The sequence below is a fragment of the Mchenga conophoros genome, linkage group LG14, assembly GCF_057382185.1.
Source record: "Mchenga conophoros isolate Kocher_MC1m ecotype Shallow Benthic linkage group LG14, M_conophoros_male_GT1.1, whole genome shotgun sequence".
Classification (NCBI taxonomy): Eukaryota; Metazoa; Chordata; class Actinopteri; order Cichliformes; family Cichlidae; genus Mchenga; species Mchenga conophoros.
In genome coordinates this window covers 21,425,049-21,444,623 of record NC_140539.1, presented here as the reverse complement: position 1 = coordinate 21,444,623, position 19,575 = coordinate 21,425,049, and the positions used below count along the sequence as shown (strand labels likewise).

At 40.1% G+C, this 19,575-nt stretch overlaps 1 protein-coding gene across 2 annotated transcripts; it reads right to left on the bottom strand.

Moving 5' to 3' along the window:
• Positions 1-671: 671 nt before the first annotated feature.
• Positions 672-18,649, bottom strand: ube4a (ubiquitination factor E4A (UFD2 homolog, yeast)). Of its 2 annotated transcripts, none has more exons than XM_085243358.1 (20): positions 18,537-18,649; positions 15,710-15,895; positions 14,429-14,605; positions 12,677-12,789; positions 12,255-12,407; positions 11,923-12,082; positions 11,618-11,820; positions 11,331-11,522; positions 10,893-11,226; positions 10,664-10,790; positions 10,226-10,533; positions 9,613-9,745; positions 9,335-9,525; positions 8,960-9,060; positions 7,877-7,990; positions 7,432-7,606; positions 7,128-7,308; positions 6,866-7,013; positions 6,620-6,777; positions 672-4,208 (listed from the first exon to the last, which is right to left on the bottom strand). In XM_085243358.1, the coding sequence occupies exons 2-20, from the start codon at positions 15,837-15,839 to the stop codon at positions 4,073-4,075; spliced, it is 3,234 nt and encodes a 1,077-aa protein (XP_085099484.1). In that variant the 5' UTR covers positions 15,840-15,895; positions 18,537-18,649; the 3' UTR covers positions 672-4,072. The 2 variants fall into 2 exon arrangements, with proteins under 2 accessions (XP_085099484.1, XP_085099485.1); XM_085243359.1 differs by having other exon boundaries at positions 15,710-15,891; positions 18,537-18,633.
• Positions 18,650-19,575: the final 926 nt, after the last annotated feature.

The following is a 19,575-nucleotide window of genomic DNA, read 5'->3' as shown; positions in this document are numbered from 1 at the left end:
GGCACTTGGCAACTTCCCTGTTGGTAATACTTACATGGAACACCAGGAACACAACCAGCCAGCACATAATCAAGGAATCCATGACTTGTGACAATAAAACAAGATCATTTTCAAACAGCGTAGTTATGTTATCTCTGTAAGGACTCATAAATAACTACACATAAGTGATAGGGATATCTGTTTATGTTTAATGTGTAACACCTTTTTTAAAACACCTAGTATTGTTCTTAAAATCAGTCTAGATCAAAGGGACTTGTAAATCACTTTTGTTCTCCATTCAGATGCTCAGTTTGAACTTGAGCAGGTCATCTTGGTCATACCTCATTTACTTTAATTCTATCTTTTACCCCTCTGTTCAACACTTTGGCCGACACTTGATGTCTTTTAAATGTGCTATACAAATACAGCTGACTTGACTAAATTCACTGATTTTCTGCCATTTGGTTGGCTGATGAGATATTTGCCTTAATTTGCAGTTGGCCAGGTGTAATTAATAAAGTGGCCAGTGAGTGTAAGGTTTAATTGCACTTCTAGTCCCTGTCCAAGTAAAGAAGACATCATTTCATGTGTTCCTATAACCTGACAGTGCCTCACAATGTGTATTACTGTTCTCAAAGTAAACGTCGTCATTTGTCACGAATTCAATCTGTCACATGAGAAAGAGAACGTAATTTCGTACATAACTTAGATTAGTTTATTTCTTAATCATAATGTACATTGAAAATAAACATTTTATAATCACAAATAAAACAAAAAAAAAAGTGTTTTAATTAAAATCATGTAATCGGGTGGTAGATCCTCAATACAGAAATCAGAGCATGCCAACAAATACATAATCACCTTCTTACATGTTACCATCTCGCACACAATTGAATTAAAACAATTTAATTCAAATACAACCCAAGAGCATGTTACCTCCTTCTGTTGTTCTTCCCCTATATTCTACTGCCCAGCTTCACATATTCCTCAAAGAAATAAACTCAATCATGTATGTTAAGAGTATGAAACAGATCAGCTGACATGTACTGCAAGGCTCTTGGTTTTAGGCACCGTGTCTATTGTTCATCTTTGCCAGCACGTTTTCACACGAAGCTTGTACACAACACAAGTCCTGTGTTTTAAATGCAAGATCAGGATGCTTCGGTTAAAATATCATGAAGGTTAATTCAGAGGGTGACAGTGACAGTTATGTTGTACACAGCCATTCAAAGTTATTAAACCCCATATCTCTGCCCTTAAATCTCAAGAAAAGTGAACACCACTGATGGCCAGTGTGCCACAGATGGGAAAGAGAAGCACTTTTGCAGTTTGGAGCAGCTCCGGTGAACTGAAGGTGCAGAAAAGAATGAAATGATCTCATTCTTGTTTGAACTCTTTCACCCCATAAAGATGACATTTCACAACCTGCCCAGTACCCTTAATGATAAGTTTTGACAGCTCAGTATATATCAATTAAAACAACCATTGCACATGCAGAGGCCACCCTCGTTAACGTCTAATGCAAACTAGGGCTGCCACAAACGACTATTTTGATAGTCAACTAGTCATTATTTTTGCGATTAGTCGACTAATCAGATCATGCATCCATTGGACGTAAAACTACAGCTTATTACACCAGCATGCATCTGCTCTCATATAATCATTAGCTTACAGCTTGAAGTGTTTAAAGTATGTTCTAACTGAAAATAAAGACAAGATGATAGTTTATTAAATTTTAATGAAATTTGCAGATTGTCTCGGTGGGGTTTAATAAACTCACCCGTCTGCTCTTTGCTCCCTAAAATATAACAGGACACTGGAATAAATTCTCTACCATCTCACTGTTTAATCGGTTTTCTGTTTGATGTTTATTCAGCTGTGTGAAAACTAGAACTACTCAGGAACAAATAAAAGTCTAAGTGACTCATATATCATGTTTAACCTGAGTAGTGAAAGACTGCGGGGGTCTGACAACGATGTGCCGGAAGTTCGGTGTTCTCGCCGTCTCGAGTGAGCCTTGACCACCCGGTCAGCTATCAAGCTGGTGGGTAACAGATGTGTCTGAAAACGTCGGAGCACTTTTGCAAATATGTGATGTGTTGATAAATCGAGCAGATATTTGAAGTTCACACAGCTACATTCTCACCTGAAAATATCTTAAAAGTTTATTTTGTGACCCAGAAAGAGTAATATTAAAACTAAGTAGCTGCCGCCATTGTTGGAAACTGGAATTGGCTGAGCCATAGTATGAATTTTGGAATAGGTTGGGCCGGAAGCATACACCCGACCCATCCTTCAAATCTGGGGAAAAGGAGGACGCATTTGGAGAGGTCCTCAAATTTCATTGTGTCTTCGTAACGTAATCGGCCTCAGAAGGATGTGGTCTCTGAATTTGGACAAAGCTACGATACAGAAGACAGCTTCTTCTTCTTCTTCGGCATTTAACGGCAGCTGGCATCCTTGTAGATGCATTGCTGCCATCTTCTGTTTCAGTCTGCTTATTCCTGCATCTTTCAGGATATTAAAAAGCTTCAAACGCCGCGACGACTATAAAATTTGTTGTCGATGATTTTGATAGTCGACGTAATCGTGACTAGTTGACTAATCGTGGCAGCCCTAATGCAAACTCAGTCATTTAGGCCTGAAATATGACAGAAATCACTCAGTTCAGAAAAGAGCTTTAAGGGTTACTCCTAGTAGGCTTTAAAGGGGTAAAGAGTTAAGATAAGTGTTCCAAAGCTTTGATGTAACTCAAATAAGAAATGCACGTAACAACACACTCATAGATAACCATGTTGCTGCTCTGTATTTCTACTAAAATTAGGCATTTGTAGGTATTAACTGAACTATCAGCCATGTTTATTTCCCCCAGAAGTATATTCTCTGCCTGTTTGATGAGAAATAGAACAGCTGGTACATTTTTTAAAAAAAATTAAATATCCAATAAAAGACTCTGAGATAGTGCCCGAGTTGTCTAAATGCCTTCTCTTACTTGATTTTATTCCTCTTTAGGCATGAGCAGTTATTTTTCAGCAGCTTTATTCTCTAAAAAAAGCTAGACTAAATAAGAGTCAATTATCCATTTGTGCCAAATTGTAAATAATGTTTTCTTAATGCTGGCTTTGTTTGCTTGTTTGAGTTGCCCCCTGGAGATTTCACACGTCAGCTGTAATATCCATGAACAACTCTGTCACAGCAAAACAGATTAAAGTTAATATTTAAGGAGATTTAATATTCAATCTGACATCTTTGAGACCTAAAATATGATTCAGATTGGTGTATTTTATCTATATGGTCTTTATCCTTTAACCTTAATTGGCTGGTCTTATATAATCCTGATGAGATAATAAGTGCTTCACTACAGACAGGTGCTTGAAGATCTGAAGAGCCTTATCGATACGTCTTTAAATACAAACAACTGTTTAGTGCTACACGTGTCTAATTACAATGATCAAGTTTATTTTTTTGAAAGCCTCCAAGTAACCCTATGTTCTAGTCAATGAAATAAAAGTCATACACACAATTAAATTCAGACTCAGCTATGCCTCACTTTTAATGCTATTTACAAGTTGCGATTGAACCCAAGAGTGCAAACATACGGGGTGTTAAAGCACTTTGAAAGGCAGTGTGTGAAATACTCTTTATGAAAGTGAAGTTAGATAATATGACAAAAATACTTACCTTCCGGTATAAAGGGCCAGGTGGTTGGACAGGAGTATGTACAGTACATTAAAGTGCTGCTGAACAGATATTTCTGACTATATTAACTCATTAACACAGTACCCAAGGATGTATCACTCTGCTAGTGTTTTCAATAGAGCATCACGGGAGGAAAAACAGCCACCGTGTATGGATTTTGAAGTTCTTACCAGCAGGTGGGCTACAGTTTGCCAGGACTGTTGTCACACGGACGATTTATTAAGAATGGAAGCTGCAGGGAAAGGCTAATGCAGTGTCAGCTGGACTGGAGGAGTCAGAATAAATCCAAAGAAATAAGCACACTGTGGATCTGCCATGAAGCAAAGGAGCAAGTGCGGCCAGGTAAGAAAAATAACAGCGCGAGGCAACGCTGTTTGTCACAGTGAGATCAGGGCTAGCCGCTGGGCCCCAACTGAAGCTTTTCTTGCTTATGCTTCTCCAGCCACTGTAAGATCTGCTGTTTGAGTTCATCATTTGGCCTGATTTGGTCCATTGTCAGAGGACTGCGGTTGAAGGGGTCTGTCTGGTCACTAAAAGGCAGACACAATTAATAAATGGTCATGACTTCTATATACCAACTTCATAAAGATGAACACATTTTCCATCCATCCATGGAATTTGCTTTTTTTTTTTCCACATCTGCGTGGATTCTCTCTAGCTCCTCTGGCTTCCTCCCACAGTCCAAAGAAATGCACGGTTTAACTTAATTGTGACTGGCCATAGATGTGACTGTGAGTCTGAATGGTGTTTTGTCTGTTAGCCCTGCGATAGACTGGTGACCTGTCCAGGGTGTACCCTGCCTTTCGCCCTATGACCCTGAATTGTTTAAGCAGAAGAAAATGGATGTATGGATGGCTAATTAGATGGCTAAATCTAGCCTGCTTCGCTCTTGCAACAGAGATGTATGTGTTTGTGTACACATGTATAATTAAGGTCGTGCTTGTACATCTGCCTCTTTGAAATGATGTGTGTGGAGAAGGGCTGCACTGGTCCATCATCATCTCCCTATTTCTGTCTGTCGATTCTACTTTAAAATAGAACTTAATGTATCGTTTGCTGCTATTAGAGCATCTTCTCAACTATTAACCAATGGGCTTGTATGTGTGTTGGGGAAAGAAGTTACTCTGTGTGGGGAGGGCATGATAAATGGTGCAGGAGACATACAGATGCAGATTAAATGTGTTAAAAGAACTAAATTAGGCCTAAATTTAAAACCAGTAAAAAGAAAAAACCCTAAACAAAATTTTTTTTAAAAGTTACAAAAAATAGCCCAGCATATCTTCAGACTTCAAAGTGTTTTAGCTGTTCAACTGATTAATTACAGTTGGCTTAATCATTTACAGTTGTATGTGAACAAGGTTCTCACACAGGTATAGTCAACCTTCTGTTTTATCACACCGGAAGAGGGAAAGAAACATCCACATATGTCTGGATCATATAGGTTATGGTTATGGGCAATCTCACAGATGAATCATCAGACAGTGTAGAGATCATCCAAACAGAATACAGTCATGTAAAAAAATAAGGTTTTTACAAGACAAACCCTATAATTGCCACTTTGTAAAGCCACTTTTAACAGCAATAACTTAATGAATCATTTTTTTCTGTATGACTATCAGTGTCTTGCATTGTAGAGGAAGTTTGGCCTACTATTCTGTGCAACTTTGCTTCAGCTCCTTAAAATTTGTAGTATCTGTTTATGTACAGCTCTCTTAAGGTCATGACACGCCAATTCAATCAGGCTGCGGTGTGGACTTTGACTGGTCCACTGCAACACCTTTATTCTTTTCTTTTTCAACCATTCTGTCATAGATTTGCTGCTGTGCTTGACACCATTGTCATGTTGCATTACCCAGTTTAGCCTAGCTTTATCTGTCAGACAGATGGCCTCACATTTGACATAATATTTTGATATACAGAGGAGTTCACAGTTGACTCAATGACTGCAAGATGCTTAGGCCCAGTGGCTGCGAAACAAGACCAAATGATCATCTCTCCCCCACCGTGCCTGACAGTTGAAATGAGGTGTTTGGTTTTCACCAAGCCTGGCGCTGTGCATTATGATCAAACATCTCCACTTTGGTCTCATCTGTCCAAAAGACAATGTTCCAGATGTCTTGTGATTTCTTTAGATGCATTTTTGCAAACCTAAGCTCTGCTGCAATGTTCTCTTTAAAGAGAAGATGCTTCCTCCTGGTAGCCCTTGCAAACAAACCATACTTGTTCATTTTTCCCCCTAAAGGGAAGGAGTAAATAATCGGTTCATTTTTGTTTGTTAGCAGTGGAGCATCTACAGTTTTCAAGATATTATTTTGTGTGATGGTAGACAAGATGATAGATACCATCACAAAAGCTCAGTGTGATTTCATTTTGTTGAAAACTGAGTCAAGGTCATACCAAATGTGAAAAATCAGTAAAAACTTACTGACTTACCCACAACTTTTTATGGATCGTTTTCAAATCTCACAATATATTAGGCCTTGGAGGACACGAGTGACATGAGGGGCAATCACTCCCCCCCACACACAGAGCCATATAGGTTCAGATTTTTTTTTTACCCCTTAATAAGAAACACCTTCATTTAGAAACAGCATATGATGTTCATTTGTGCTATTTTTGTCTAATATTTAAATTTGCTTGGTGATCTGAAACATTTAAGTGTGACAAACATACAAAAAAAGGAAATCAAGAAGGGTTCAAACACATTTTCACACCATTATAAATGCTTCAGACCAACAAACTGCCAAAACATCTCATTTTACAGCAGCGGCCACGCTTGCTTATGATCAGTCAGTCAATTGCCTTTAATTAGCAGCACTTAGCTGCTACTTGGAACATGGAAGCAGGGTGAGGGTGTTCTCATTTTTTCACAAGAAACTTTCTTTTTTTTTTTTTTACATGACTGTACTTTCAATTCTGGGCTTTGTAAAAAGGAACAAACCTGAGGAGGTGTCTTGCTATAGTTGAGCGGTCTACTGTTACATTGGAAGAGGGGAGAAGAACAGGGTCCAGCATCAGGGTGGACATGATGGGATCCAAGAATTCATCTGGAGCATCTGCATATGTCTCCTCTTCCTGCTGCTGTCTGTCTGCATGAGACTAAATAGAGGCACAATGGAAACAAACATTCATGAGTACCTCCTATCGTCTTTTATTACTCTGGTAGCCTCTCCAAGTAAAATGATACCTTTATTTTATCAGCGAGGAGTCCAAAAGCTACAATCATATCCCCAGGCTTGTTGATCTTTTTCAATACTCTAATGGTCTGGGAGAAAAGAGTAGGAGAATACGATCGCCCATCCTTTGGGACAGTGGCACAGAAATTCTCCTCATCGCTGTTGGAGAAACAAAGCAACAGTCTGTTTCAGGATCAGATTTAACAGGGATTACAATTAAAGAAATGTAAGGAAACTGATATTTTTCTCTGTAGAAGAATGTTTTAAACATACCCCAGGTTTAGGTAGATTGTGCAGATGTCAGAAACGAGCTGCTGAGGTTTGAAGTCAAACTCACTGAAGTCCTTGACTTTAAGAGCGCCCATTTTAGGGCCCGCCAGGTGCTGCAGGAAGTAGTTAAGCATGGAGATGATCCTCTCAGCCAGGAATGGGTGCACAAAGATACCCTTAATTTCTGAGAAAGAGAAAAAAAAGAAAAGCAAAAGGCAGAAATAATCACAGTGAATGGATGAGGACAACAATTAAATGGGTTCATGAGTGTAGTGGAAAGGATGTGTAGCGGTCTTTTCTGCCTGACCTGAGGTGAGGAAGGCCAGTGTGCCGATGGTCTCATTGGACATGATGTTGTGGAAGCGTCCCAGCTGTCCAAACATCTGCAGGCTGGACTCTTTCTCTCTTCTGGCATCAGGGGCCAGGCCTTCCCAGTCCCCTCGATCCCTCTCCAGCTGCAGAATCTTGATTTTACTCAGGTACTACAGAGGAAAGAAGATTCAGCTGAAAAACGGAGTCTAAATCACATCAAAAATATCTTTAAAAACAATAAAGTTATTAATAATGATGCTACTATAGAACCGTTTTAGAAAGAGATATGCAGTAGATGACAAGTACTGATAGATTAAACTAGATTTCACCATCAGAATATTGTATAATGTCAGAATAATATTCCAGCAATGTTCAGAAAACATCACATAATACAGAACCAAGGCTGAAGGTTGTGAAGTCAAAATACATCACGGTCTCACCTGAATGGCCTCATCCAATAGGAAGATGGCATCATTCATCAGTAAATTGAGGAACCTGAGGAAAAGAGGGGGGTTCATGGCCTCCAGGTTTTCAGATGCATAGTTGGCCAAATGCTGAAATAAAACATACCAAACTAAATTAAACACATTTATGCCAGTTTGCAGGTATGCACTATCCATTTGTTCCTTTATTATGACTACATGGTTAAAAGGGTTTATACCAGCATGTGTTAAGTGTTAAGCAATTAATTTTATGTTAAAAAACTAAGGAAAAACTTTCCACTTTCACTCTGTCTCTTAAGCAGTAAGTGGTTCTTCATTGCTGGCTAGCTCCCCTGAAACAGGAAAATCCACCTGTTGGCCATAATGATGGGGTGTGTAGAGCACTTTATAAAGAGAATAGTGTGGAGAAGAGAGTAAATCAGGTGCCCCAGTGGTTCGTTGACTGAATTCGACACTGTCCCCGCCTTGTGTGACTTTTTCCACTCAGTGGAATCAGTGCTGGCAGAGCAGATCACCACAAGATCCGAGCAGCACTACGTCGTGCCATTTTAAGGTGCGATTTAACCCCCAGTTAAATGAAGGTTAAGTCTTTTTTTTCCTTCCAAACACACCCAACAGTTTACAACATGATGTGTTATTATATGCACATAACACTACAACCACAACTAAGTTTGCAACAGTTATCAACAGGAAGGGAAAGAGGAAGGGGAAAAAATACTGCCACCTTACACCCTTCTTCACTTTTGATTGATGTGTGCAATGGACCAAAATCAAACAAAAAGAAACAAAAAATAGGAGCCTTCAAAGAAGAGTCGATAGAATTTTTGAAAACCTGATTTCCTTGTCTTGCTTTAAAAATTCATTAGGTAAACTGCGCTCAAAATGCCTGACCACATTATCTCATGGAGTGAATTGCTTCTTACTAGAAGTGAGGAAAACTGAAGCCCGAATGTAAGCAAAGGAGAGCACGAGGTGGCTGCAGAAGAAAAGTCAAACCAAGGAATTTCATGTTGCATGGCTAAAAAGTACAATCATCACACATCTAACATCTGAAATTTATATCTAGAACATCAACATTACCTTGATGCTCTCTCTGTAGTTGTCTTTTCCCCACATGTATTTAAGAGCTGGATACATAGGCCTTCTGTAGTTGAATTTCTGTTCAAACTGATGAGGATCACCTGTGGGGGGGGACCAGAGGAAACCTTAAACCCCGCATGTTTCAGCTCTCCTTCCTGTTTGCTTACACTTCAGAGTTTATCTCTTTATCTTGTTGTGCAGAGCACGTCCAGGTGAGCACACAAAACCTAGCTTCTTCACTGTTCACAAAAAGACCCTAAATAATACTACGCCTCACCAAGCCGAGCTCTTTTAATCACAGATTAAAAGAGCTCGGCTGTTTCAGCTTTCCACCTACAGATCTTTAGAATCTAGAAAGTCTAAACTGTGTTGTACCTGTGAATTCAATGTCTACAAACACAGTAATGAGGGCCTCAGCCAGCTGGGGTGCGTGTCTATAGGAGCAGAAAACTCTTTCTCTCTGGAACACGATTGGCTGAGCAGCACCAGGGGTCACCGGCTCCATGTGGGGCATCACTGCCTCCAAAACCTCGGCAAGCTTTGCTCTTAAATGAGGGTTCTTCATCCTGTTGTCCAAACAAGACATGACAAATCTGAACGACTCTTCATTTCATCTGACTGAAATCACAGACATGGTCGATAAGGTCACTGACCTCTCTACGTTACCCATGAAGACAGTAATAAAGTTTAGAATCTGCTCTAGACTTTCTGCAGACGTCTCCAGGATGTCTTCTGCAAACCGACGAAGGAAGATGAAAAAATCTCCCAAATTTTCTGCAAAAAACTCTGACAGACAAAATGCAGATTAATGACTATCGTGTGAAATGCTCAATATTATTGAGATGAGTGACTAAAAACTGCGATATTGCATGCACAGATGCAGTCATTTCAAACCAGTCTGTAGTGTCTGCTGTGAATGAATCGCATGTACAAAAGCTTGCAGTGATTTACAAACTCACACCTTGAACTTTGACAACAAAAACGCAATTAAATGATCAGTGATGTTATTTATTACATGCCGGTGGGGTGTGGTAACATTCCGTCAAAATGATGTTTGCATGACGTTTTATGAAGTGGGGTAAGGCTTTTTAACACAACGTTCACACCTTCAAATTTAAGGAGGCGAAAGAAAAACGCCTGATCCAACTCAATCCTGAGAAAATTAAGAGAAATTAAAAGGCTGAACATGTTGGCCCAGTATGACAAAAAGTAAACCTGAGTGTTTCACCCCATTGTATTTACTGTATAGTGAAATATCTGACGTACCAGGTACATAGCAGAGCATCGTGTTCTGCAGGGAGGGCAGGGGAAAACTGAGTGCTACATGTTCAGGCCCCTGGTTCCCCATACTGAGCTGAACGAGCAGAGCAGCAGTGGAAGCTTGTAGGTTAAGGCAACATTGCAGCATGGCAGGTTGTGTAGTGGCAGCTTTGGTTGAGAGATAGACAATCATCAGGCGCTCAAACTGCTCCAGGAGCTGCTCCGACATTGGGCTGCCTGTTCGCTGGGCCTCCTGCCACGTCACCTGGAGCCGGTGGAGAGACTGGCTCATCTTCACCATCTGCTCATGGAGTCTGCATGCACACATTATGCATGCAGACAAGTGCACAGACACAGTGGGAACAAGATAACATACGTTGGAAGTCTCAGTATTCTCTTTAGCTTCTATATGGAAAAGATCTGCGTTTGTCTGACTGTGTTTACCTGTGAAAGCCTAGATGCTGGGTGAGTTGTGTGAGGATGAGGTTTTCAGTCAGAAGGCTGTAGGACTGCGCCGACTCCATCGGCTGCTGGGGAGGCACAGGGATCAGGCAGGTCTCCTTGTCAAGACCTGACATAAGAAAAAGTGGACAGTTTATTTATTACCAAAGGCGTTAAATTAACAATCTTGAAACCATTATAAATAAGGGTCACTGACATCCAGTACACTGACCTCGTGCATGCACATTGCGATTCCTCCTCTCTTCCTCACTCAGCTCTTTGAGTGCGCAGTAGGTTGGGTTGAAGGTGAGCAGTTTAGGTGAACGTGGCCTGCAGAAGGGCTGGCACAGCTTCAGCAGAGCTGCACCCAAGTTCAAGAAAAATGCATCTGAGGCGTACATCTGAAAGAAGATCTCCGGCATCTGATTGGCCCAGATCTTGGCTCGGCCAGCATTAGCTTGCAGGCAGCTGCCCAACCAGGTGAGCAGCAAGTGGCGGGTCTCACCAGACCGCTGGAGCAAGTTTTTCAAGATTTGGTGCAGCTTGTCATGAAACTGGCCCATAAACTGCAAACCAGTGAGAGAAGAAAAGGTCATTGACTCTGGTGTATTTTCAGTTTGGCAAACAGGCAAACAAATCAGGAGCAGCAAATGAAAAAGAAAGCGTTTACCTGGTGGATGTTGGCCTCTTGGACCTTTGTTTCCTGGGCGCTGGAGCGGGAAGGGTTCAGGAAGTAGCCGTGCCCTTCTACCACACCTGGGGTTTTCAGCAAGCAGGATATATTGAATACTGTCCCCAGTAGGCTTTTCTGGTACTGCAAACCATTAGCTGGGTCTTTGGGCTGGATGTGTTCAACGAGTACCTGTGAACATAGAAAAAAGAGGATTTAAAATCGTCTGCTGTTGTCAGAGGGTGCACAACATTACCACAACATTCGCTAAAAGTCTGTCTCTGTACCTTGGCAATATCTTTATGGTGGCTGAAATAGAGGAGAACATCCAGGTAGGAGTAGAGAAGAGGCTGGCACAGGTCCAAGTCCTTGACACGTCCCTGGAAGATGTCGAACACCGGTACTATAACCTCCTCAAAAGTCCGCACCTCCTGATCAGACAGCAGGCCAGCAATGACCTCCTCCACAAATTCAACCACTTCGTCTGGATCTGAATCACAGCAGAGACATTTAGGCAGAAAACTTTACACATAACACTTATAACTTTACTCAAAACTCAAGACAAAACAGTTGGGCCCAGTCCATGACCTACGTGCTCCATTGAAGCTTTCCAGCAGCAGGTCCAGAAGTTGTTCGTAGACATTCTGGCTGATGTAGATCTCTGGTGTGAGCAGGACTGTTCGTGTGTTAGAAACGGTCAGATTCTTACAGCGAACAGCAAACGAAAGTAACTTCTCTGGTACCTTTGTGATCTGGAGGTGAGATAAAAAGAAAGTGAATGAATTATGGAAAAGCGTGGGTTATTTTTATGTTCCAATTACTTAGAATACTCTATTAACAGATGGCCATCTCTAAAAATAGTACCACTAAAGAGCGACAATTACAATCATGCAGAGGGGGGAGAAAAAACAAAAACCCAGTTACCTCTTCCTTAGCCCTCTGATAACAAGCAAAAAGGTAAGGGATGGCACATTTCTCTCCAGCATCCCGGTCAGCAGACAGGTTAACAGCACTGCATGACGTCATATAGATGAGCTGGTTTCCCGGCTCTAGCAGCAGCAGACGGTTAAAAAGGGCCTGGAGGACAAAAGAAGAAGCATCACTGACACAAATCAGTCTGACCAACACATTTCGAAAGCCCCTAAAACAACGAAGTCTTCATGTCAGGCATTTTCTTTATGAAAATAAATTTTTACGCAATGCGTCAAAATGTAATGTTTTTGCATCTGATGGAATACGAGGTTTCTTCAGCCACTTTGCCAGACATGTAGAGGTTCACGGTAAGGTGAGAAATGAGACGGAAGAAAAAAAGTGATAAGATTAAAAACACTTTATTGACATTTGACCTGTTCTATGTTGTCCATGTCCAGCCAGTCCTGCCCATCTAGATCTGCAGCCATCTCCTCCAGGTAAACACACCGAGGAGGGATCCCATTACCTCCTCTCAGACTAGGGTCACCTAGGGGGAAAATAAAAAAATAAAGTCAATTAAGATGTTTTTACACATGGCAACTTATTATCTCTTAGACTACGTGCACTGAATTAACTGGTGCTGAGAAATAGATCAACAGTCCAACAAATAACTGCTACATTTCCTCAACATCATCACTCATCCCTGAGTAGTGGTGGAGAGACTCACACAATAAGACCTCACAGTAGGGATGGTTTTTATATTGTCTTAAAAGGTGCTGAGTCATTTGTTACTCACAGGACAGCAAATCAAGACAGTGTGCTGCATCCAATAATACCTCTAATAACAGAGCTCGGTACTATTTAGGAGAAACACACTCATCACCCAGCACCTGACTGCCTTTTAGATCAAAAGAAGGAAAATCAGCTGACAATATGGCATGCAAGACTTTAGTCTGCACAAGCCTCTCACGCACAAGGTTTTAAATAGTCCTACCTTAGGTATTTAGTATTCAAAGGTATTGGTGATAGCTGACCAATTAAAGCAAATTCTATATCATTTTCACACTGATGCATTTAATTGATGTCATTATTACGAGGTTTACATTATAGTGAATCTGGATTGCTATAGTTCCATGTCTCCCCTCCAGATATAACACACTTACAACACAGATTTGACCAAGCGAGCACATAAGTTTGTCCACCATTTTTGACCTGCTTTGAATTAGATGTGTGTGGAGCTGATCCATCATCATCATCATCATCAAATGAGAGAAAATGGAGTATTTCTAACTTAGGGGCTGATTTTTAAATCAGAGCTTAACATGACTGAATTTGCAGAGACACTCCTTTATCTCATCTACTTAAGTTTTTCCCCCCCTGTTGGTGTTTCTGTGGGTTAAAAACTTGGCCGTGTGTGGGTATAACCTGGAAAGAGCACAGGAGACGGCTGAGGATGGCCAGCAAATGTTATAACCTAATACCATTTTAGCCGTTTGCCTCATATCCGCCCACTCAAGTTATTACTTACAGTAAAGCTAAATCAATCAGCATAACATGTCAGTGTTTGAACATGCCTTTATATTGGAAGTGCGATGTATAATCCTGGTATGTGTGTGTGCTTCTCTTCCACACATCCATCTTTTGTTTTTTCTCTGTGCCACGGCCACACACTGTACAATATGGTGGGTGGATAGTCCTAAAATAATGGGTGCATGTTAAGCTCCTCTGACTGCCACCCAGCAACGATGCTATTGGTCATCGGCAATGCCATTGGGGGTTTAGTATAACTGGACTCTGGATCAATCACCCAACCCTAGTAGGGCTTAAGTCCCACAGATACAGCCCAAATTATTTTAAAAAGTTTAAAGTTTACATATCAGCATGTGACAAAAATCATACAGCCAGCCAGGATTAGGAGCTAGAAGTACTGCAGCAGTGAAACCTCTATGGTATGACTCTCACAGAGCCCTAATTTCAACACTGGTGGGTCAGTCTGAAATTAACTGATGAGGGAAAGAATGGTCATTTCAAAATTGATATAATGCATTTAATTTTGTACCTTTTTGGCCCTTTTTTGAGTTTAGAAACCACAAACAATACTAAGAAGTAACATGAATAGATGTTTTGATCCATATTATCCATACTGAGTTAATACCCAGGGGCCGTGCAAATCACAGTCAACTTACTGTTGTCCAGAGTGATGAGAAATATTCGCTGGATCATGTGATTGACATTGAGCTGCTCGCACAGCTCCTGCCGGGACCGGAAGGAGCGGCTAATCTCTGCCACAGAGTCGTCATTGTCATCAACGCTGTCTGAAACCGAGTTTTCTGACTCCGACTGGCTCTCACCCGAGTCCTCCACTGTGAAAGCACATACAAAAGCCAAACATGAAGCAGCAGGTTAGCATAGCACAGACAGTCCAATAAATTAATATTTTGGCTAGTTTAAAAATAGATAAATCTCATCCGTGCTACAAACTGGTGATAAAACTGCCTTTTTCGAACAAAAAGAAAATCGAGAAAAGTTTCTAGGATCTAAAAATGATCTTGACTGATGGCTAAAAATCAGGGGGCAAGTTATAGAAGGGCATAAAACTGCTTCCATCTTGACATTTTTCACTGTATGAAATGTCATTAAGAAATGCAGTTAATGGGACAGAGGATGATCTGAAAGACCAAGAAAACTCTCAAAAATAATCTCTGATACAGAAGTGGTGGCGCACCGTTTTCATGCAAAGACCTTTGGTATAAATAACATGAATTTGGAAACACAGTCTGAGAAAAATCATCTTATTGTTCATGAAGTGATACATAGGTAACACTGGAACCCTGCTGTGTGCAGCGGCTTTCAAGAGAAATCACTAGAAGAAAAACTTACCTGGAATTTCATCACAAAAATCAACATCTGAGATAAACAAGTTACTCTGGAAGCAAATGCTGTGACTGTTGCATGGGGATATCCTCCTTTGGGGTGGAGCTGCGTGATTTACAGAAAATGCACAGATGCAGGCATGCAGTTGCTAAGGTCCATTTGGGTCTACTTATAGAAATGTTGTCATTGGGCAGTAAGCAGAAAGATCCATTCTTGAATTTTTTTTGTGATAGCATGGAGTCATCTGTCAAGACTTTCTATTACAATGTGCATTAACTACACCTGTGCCCCTGGGGCGGACTTCAAGCCGACCTTATTAACGTATTCCAGGAATAGCTAGTCATCAGCAGTGTCTGCAGCTGTCCACACAACAGAGTATAATCAACTTTTACATATCAGCACACTCAGACAAGCTGGCTTCTATAAAAGGACGTGACCTATGATTATCTACCTCAAAGCCTACACACTTTAATTCCAGACAATGTTAGGAGAAGTTGGGATTCTGTCCAAAGTAACACACAACACAAATCAGTCTACTTCAGATATGTTCTGACTGTTTCTTATACTGTATGAAATGTGATCATTCTACTCACGTGGTGGTTGAGTAGAAAGCTGTTGAGGTTTCTGGCCTGATGCAAACTGTTTGGCATCAGCCAGTGAGCTGAAGAGGGCAGCAAAGGGGTTGCGGGAGATGTTCTGGTTGTTGTTGCCCTGGTCAGTCATCTCATTGGGGCTCAACACTTACTCCATCCAAGATCCCAGCTCTAGGGACTAGCTATCTTTTAAAAAAAAAAAAAAAAAAAAAAGGGGGCAGATGGCAATTTCAGCACACTTAAATGAACAGTATCATCATCACACACAAACAAGTGTATTTTTGTTTCGTTTGGTCACTGTTACTTTGATTTAATATGCAGATCTTCATGATGTTGGCCACTTTACCAAACTCATCTGTCCAGCACACTCAAATTCAACATGTTTTACTGTCAGCACGTTGTTGCCTTCAGGGTACAGTTGCACAACCTCAAGTACTATTAAAGAAGGCAGAGCCTTAAGGGAACCAGTAGCTCTGCTTTAATTTGTCACATGACTGTCTGGAGGCTAAATGCACTTTTTGCACCTTCGTCACACCTCCCTCTGCACCTCCCTCATCTCTCCCTACAAATATATTCTGAAAATGACACAATTAACATTCCTTTTAATCTTAAGTTGTTAAATTGCAAACACTGGCTTAAAATAACATCTTGCTATTTAGGGCTTCTCACAACATTTTTGGTTTTAGTGTGTTTATCTTACATATTTTACATCATCTTACATATTAAGCCAGTATATAAGCTATAGCTCTTTTGCACACATCTCTTTTTCAAATCTCCATGTTTTGTCTCCTTTTCTGTCTTCATTTATTTATTTGTATTTATATGTTCTATTTCTATTGTATATATTCATCAGCATCTGTGGGTGGACAGCAAAGAAAGAATTTCATTGCACAGAGGAATGCCTTTTTCTCTTGTGACACATGACAATAAACACTTTGAATATTGAATCTTAGTTTCACAGCTTAATGGTCATCATAACTTTCTTTTCATCTTTACAAGGTAATAGAGTTATTAAATATTATAGGTAGTAAATATTTCAGTGTATTACATTTAAACAGCAATAATTTCCTACATAGAAAAACTACTAGTGCCCACCAAGGACATGTTTTTTTTTTTCTACACAACAATGAGACACGTCGAGGCATACTGTATATGAGAGCAAGAACTGTATGTAAGACTCCAGTGACAATTTAGTCAAACTGGAGCTCCAACAAAGCCAAATATTCAAGAAGACTGTTCCTGCTTAAGGTGGAAACAACAAACTTGTTTCACCACTTGAGGGAAAAACACAGTGAAGTACTACCAGACTATAAAGGAAGAGATTCAAGCAGCTGGTGATGTGAAACCCAAAAATAATTATGACACCTTGTTTCAGTGAATTCACACTTTGAATTAGGTAGTACATCATCAGTGACAGGAACTCGATGCAAAAGAAGGGCAAAGAATGCCCTTCATTTACTTATAGTTATAAATACACCTGACTGCAAGCATCAATAAAACATTTACTATGTTGTTTTTTTCATCATAAATATCATTACTGCAAACTGTCTTGAAATACTCAGCATCTCAAACTGAGTGGCTTGGAGACACTGTTCGAGTGACAAGGCTGAGGTGGTTTGGACATGTGCAGAGGACGGATAGTGGATATATCGGATAAAAGGTTTTGCACATAGAGCTGCCAAGCAAGGAGAAAAAGAGGAAGACCACAGAAGAGTTTCATGGATGCAATGAAGGACCTGCAGATGGCTACTGTAACAGAGGAAGAGGAGGATGCAAGGAATAGGGTGAGATGGTGATAGATGATCCCCTGTGGTTTCCCCCTACAGGGAGCAACCTGAAGAAGAAGCAGCAGCAAATGTTCTTGAAACATCATGATATAATTTTTAAGGGCATATCGCCCAGCCCCAATTTAAACTGAATAGATCTGTACTAATTCAGATGAATTTTAGTCTACAATAACACAGCACTTTGCAAGTTCTCATCGACACCCACAAGAACCCTAAAACAAGTATTTATATGCAAATGCCTTCAACACATTCACTCCTGCATGCTGTTTCAATACTGCAGTGCTATGAGACAGATACCATATAGAAGGATTTCACTTTGACTGTAACTGTATTTTTTGATTATTAAAGTTTTGCACCCTCAAATTGCATTTTAAATGTCTTTAAATAATCTGTAGTCACTATTTTTCCTCTATAAAAGTAACACAACGCGGATCAACGAGGTTTAAAGAAGATGGTAAGCTGTCTAAATGGGCACTTGTTGTTATTACTATAAAACAGAGTGTACCTCCACGTGTATTAGACATCGTGAGATGATAACCTGGGACAAAAAGGTCGTGGTCTGCTGAACCCTACTTTCTGATGATGTTCGAAAGTTTTTAGCACGACAAACAGTAACTCAGTAACATTAACAGTAACATATGGACTGACCGCCAGTCTAGGTAGAGCTCACCTCTTCCGCAGATTACAGTTACTGTGCATAGTCAGGTTTATCAGTTCAGCACCTTACAGCTTTAACTCTGACCACTTTACGAAGACTACTTCCCAGCTAGTCACCTTTACGCTGTTCTGAGAGAGTCACATCACCCGTTAGCCGTGTTAGTGCGCAGAAGATGAGCTGCTTGACGGTTTTGTGCTAACTAGCTAGCAGGTGGAGCTAGCAACCCTGACCGCCCTGCTGGTGCTGGTGCTGCTGCTGCTAAGCTGAGCTGTCATGGGGTCACCAAGGCTCGATTTCAACTTTAATTTCATAAACTCAAATGAGGATTTCAGGTATTATCAACCTCAATAATATATACAAACGATAAAGACGGCTGTCGTACCTGTTTGACGAGAAGTAATGTGTATTTTGAGTTATAAAATTGCTTCTACGAAACCAATGCCAGTTCCTCAGTAAATAGTAAACGTTTTCTTCTTTTTCCTAAAACGGCTGCTGCGAGCTGTATCAGTCCGTCGGCGCCACCGTTCGGTCAGGAGTGATTATTGCGTTGGAGAATTTCTTAATTCACTTAAAATAATAAAATAATATTTTATTTTTTGCCATCTATAAGTTTAAAACAAATTGAGTCATTATGGCCTTAAAATTGGAATTTCAAGTTTTCTCAATTCCAACTTATTTTCTCAGACATTTGGGTTAGTAAGTTTAAAAAAAAAAAAAAAAAAAAAAAAAATATATATATATATATATATATATATATATGTATGTGTGTGTGTGTGTGTGTGTGTGTGTGTGTTTTGACATTTTTTCAGCACTCTGCTGGTGGTAAACGCCTGTTTTCAGTCTATTTATTTCTAAACTTTCTTTTACACGTTTTGACAGTTTATAAAACCATAGTAAACCTTTCTGATATCTTTTCAGAGCCTGTATTGGTATTGGTTCGATATTAGTGTAATAAGATCGATACTTTGTTTCTGTCCTCTAAATTAAATAATTTTTTTTGGGGGGGGGGGCGAAAAAAATGAAAAAATATTGAAAATACATGAAAAGCTGAAAGGTGTGATTTGTTGTGTGAACCAATCATTGTGCTTAACACTGGAAGTCAAGTATTTCAAAATGTTGAGATTATAAGATGAAGTTGTGATTTATGGCTGGCAAAACCCCTGCAGCAGAAAGACGCTTCTACAAAAAAGAGAGGAAACGGGGGACAAGAGGAACCAATTAAACAGGCAAAATGCACAACAAAATATATAAAATCATTGCAAGTGAGGTTCAACACAGCAACAGACATGCAATATAAACACACAAACAGTCACAAGATGCAGAATGACTGCAAAAAGATGTAGACAGAACCGAATGAGATGCAACCTGAACAAAACTACAAACTGAGTCTTTGAGTCTATCTCATTTGTAGAAGTTGTCTT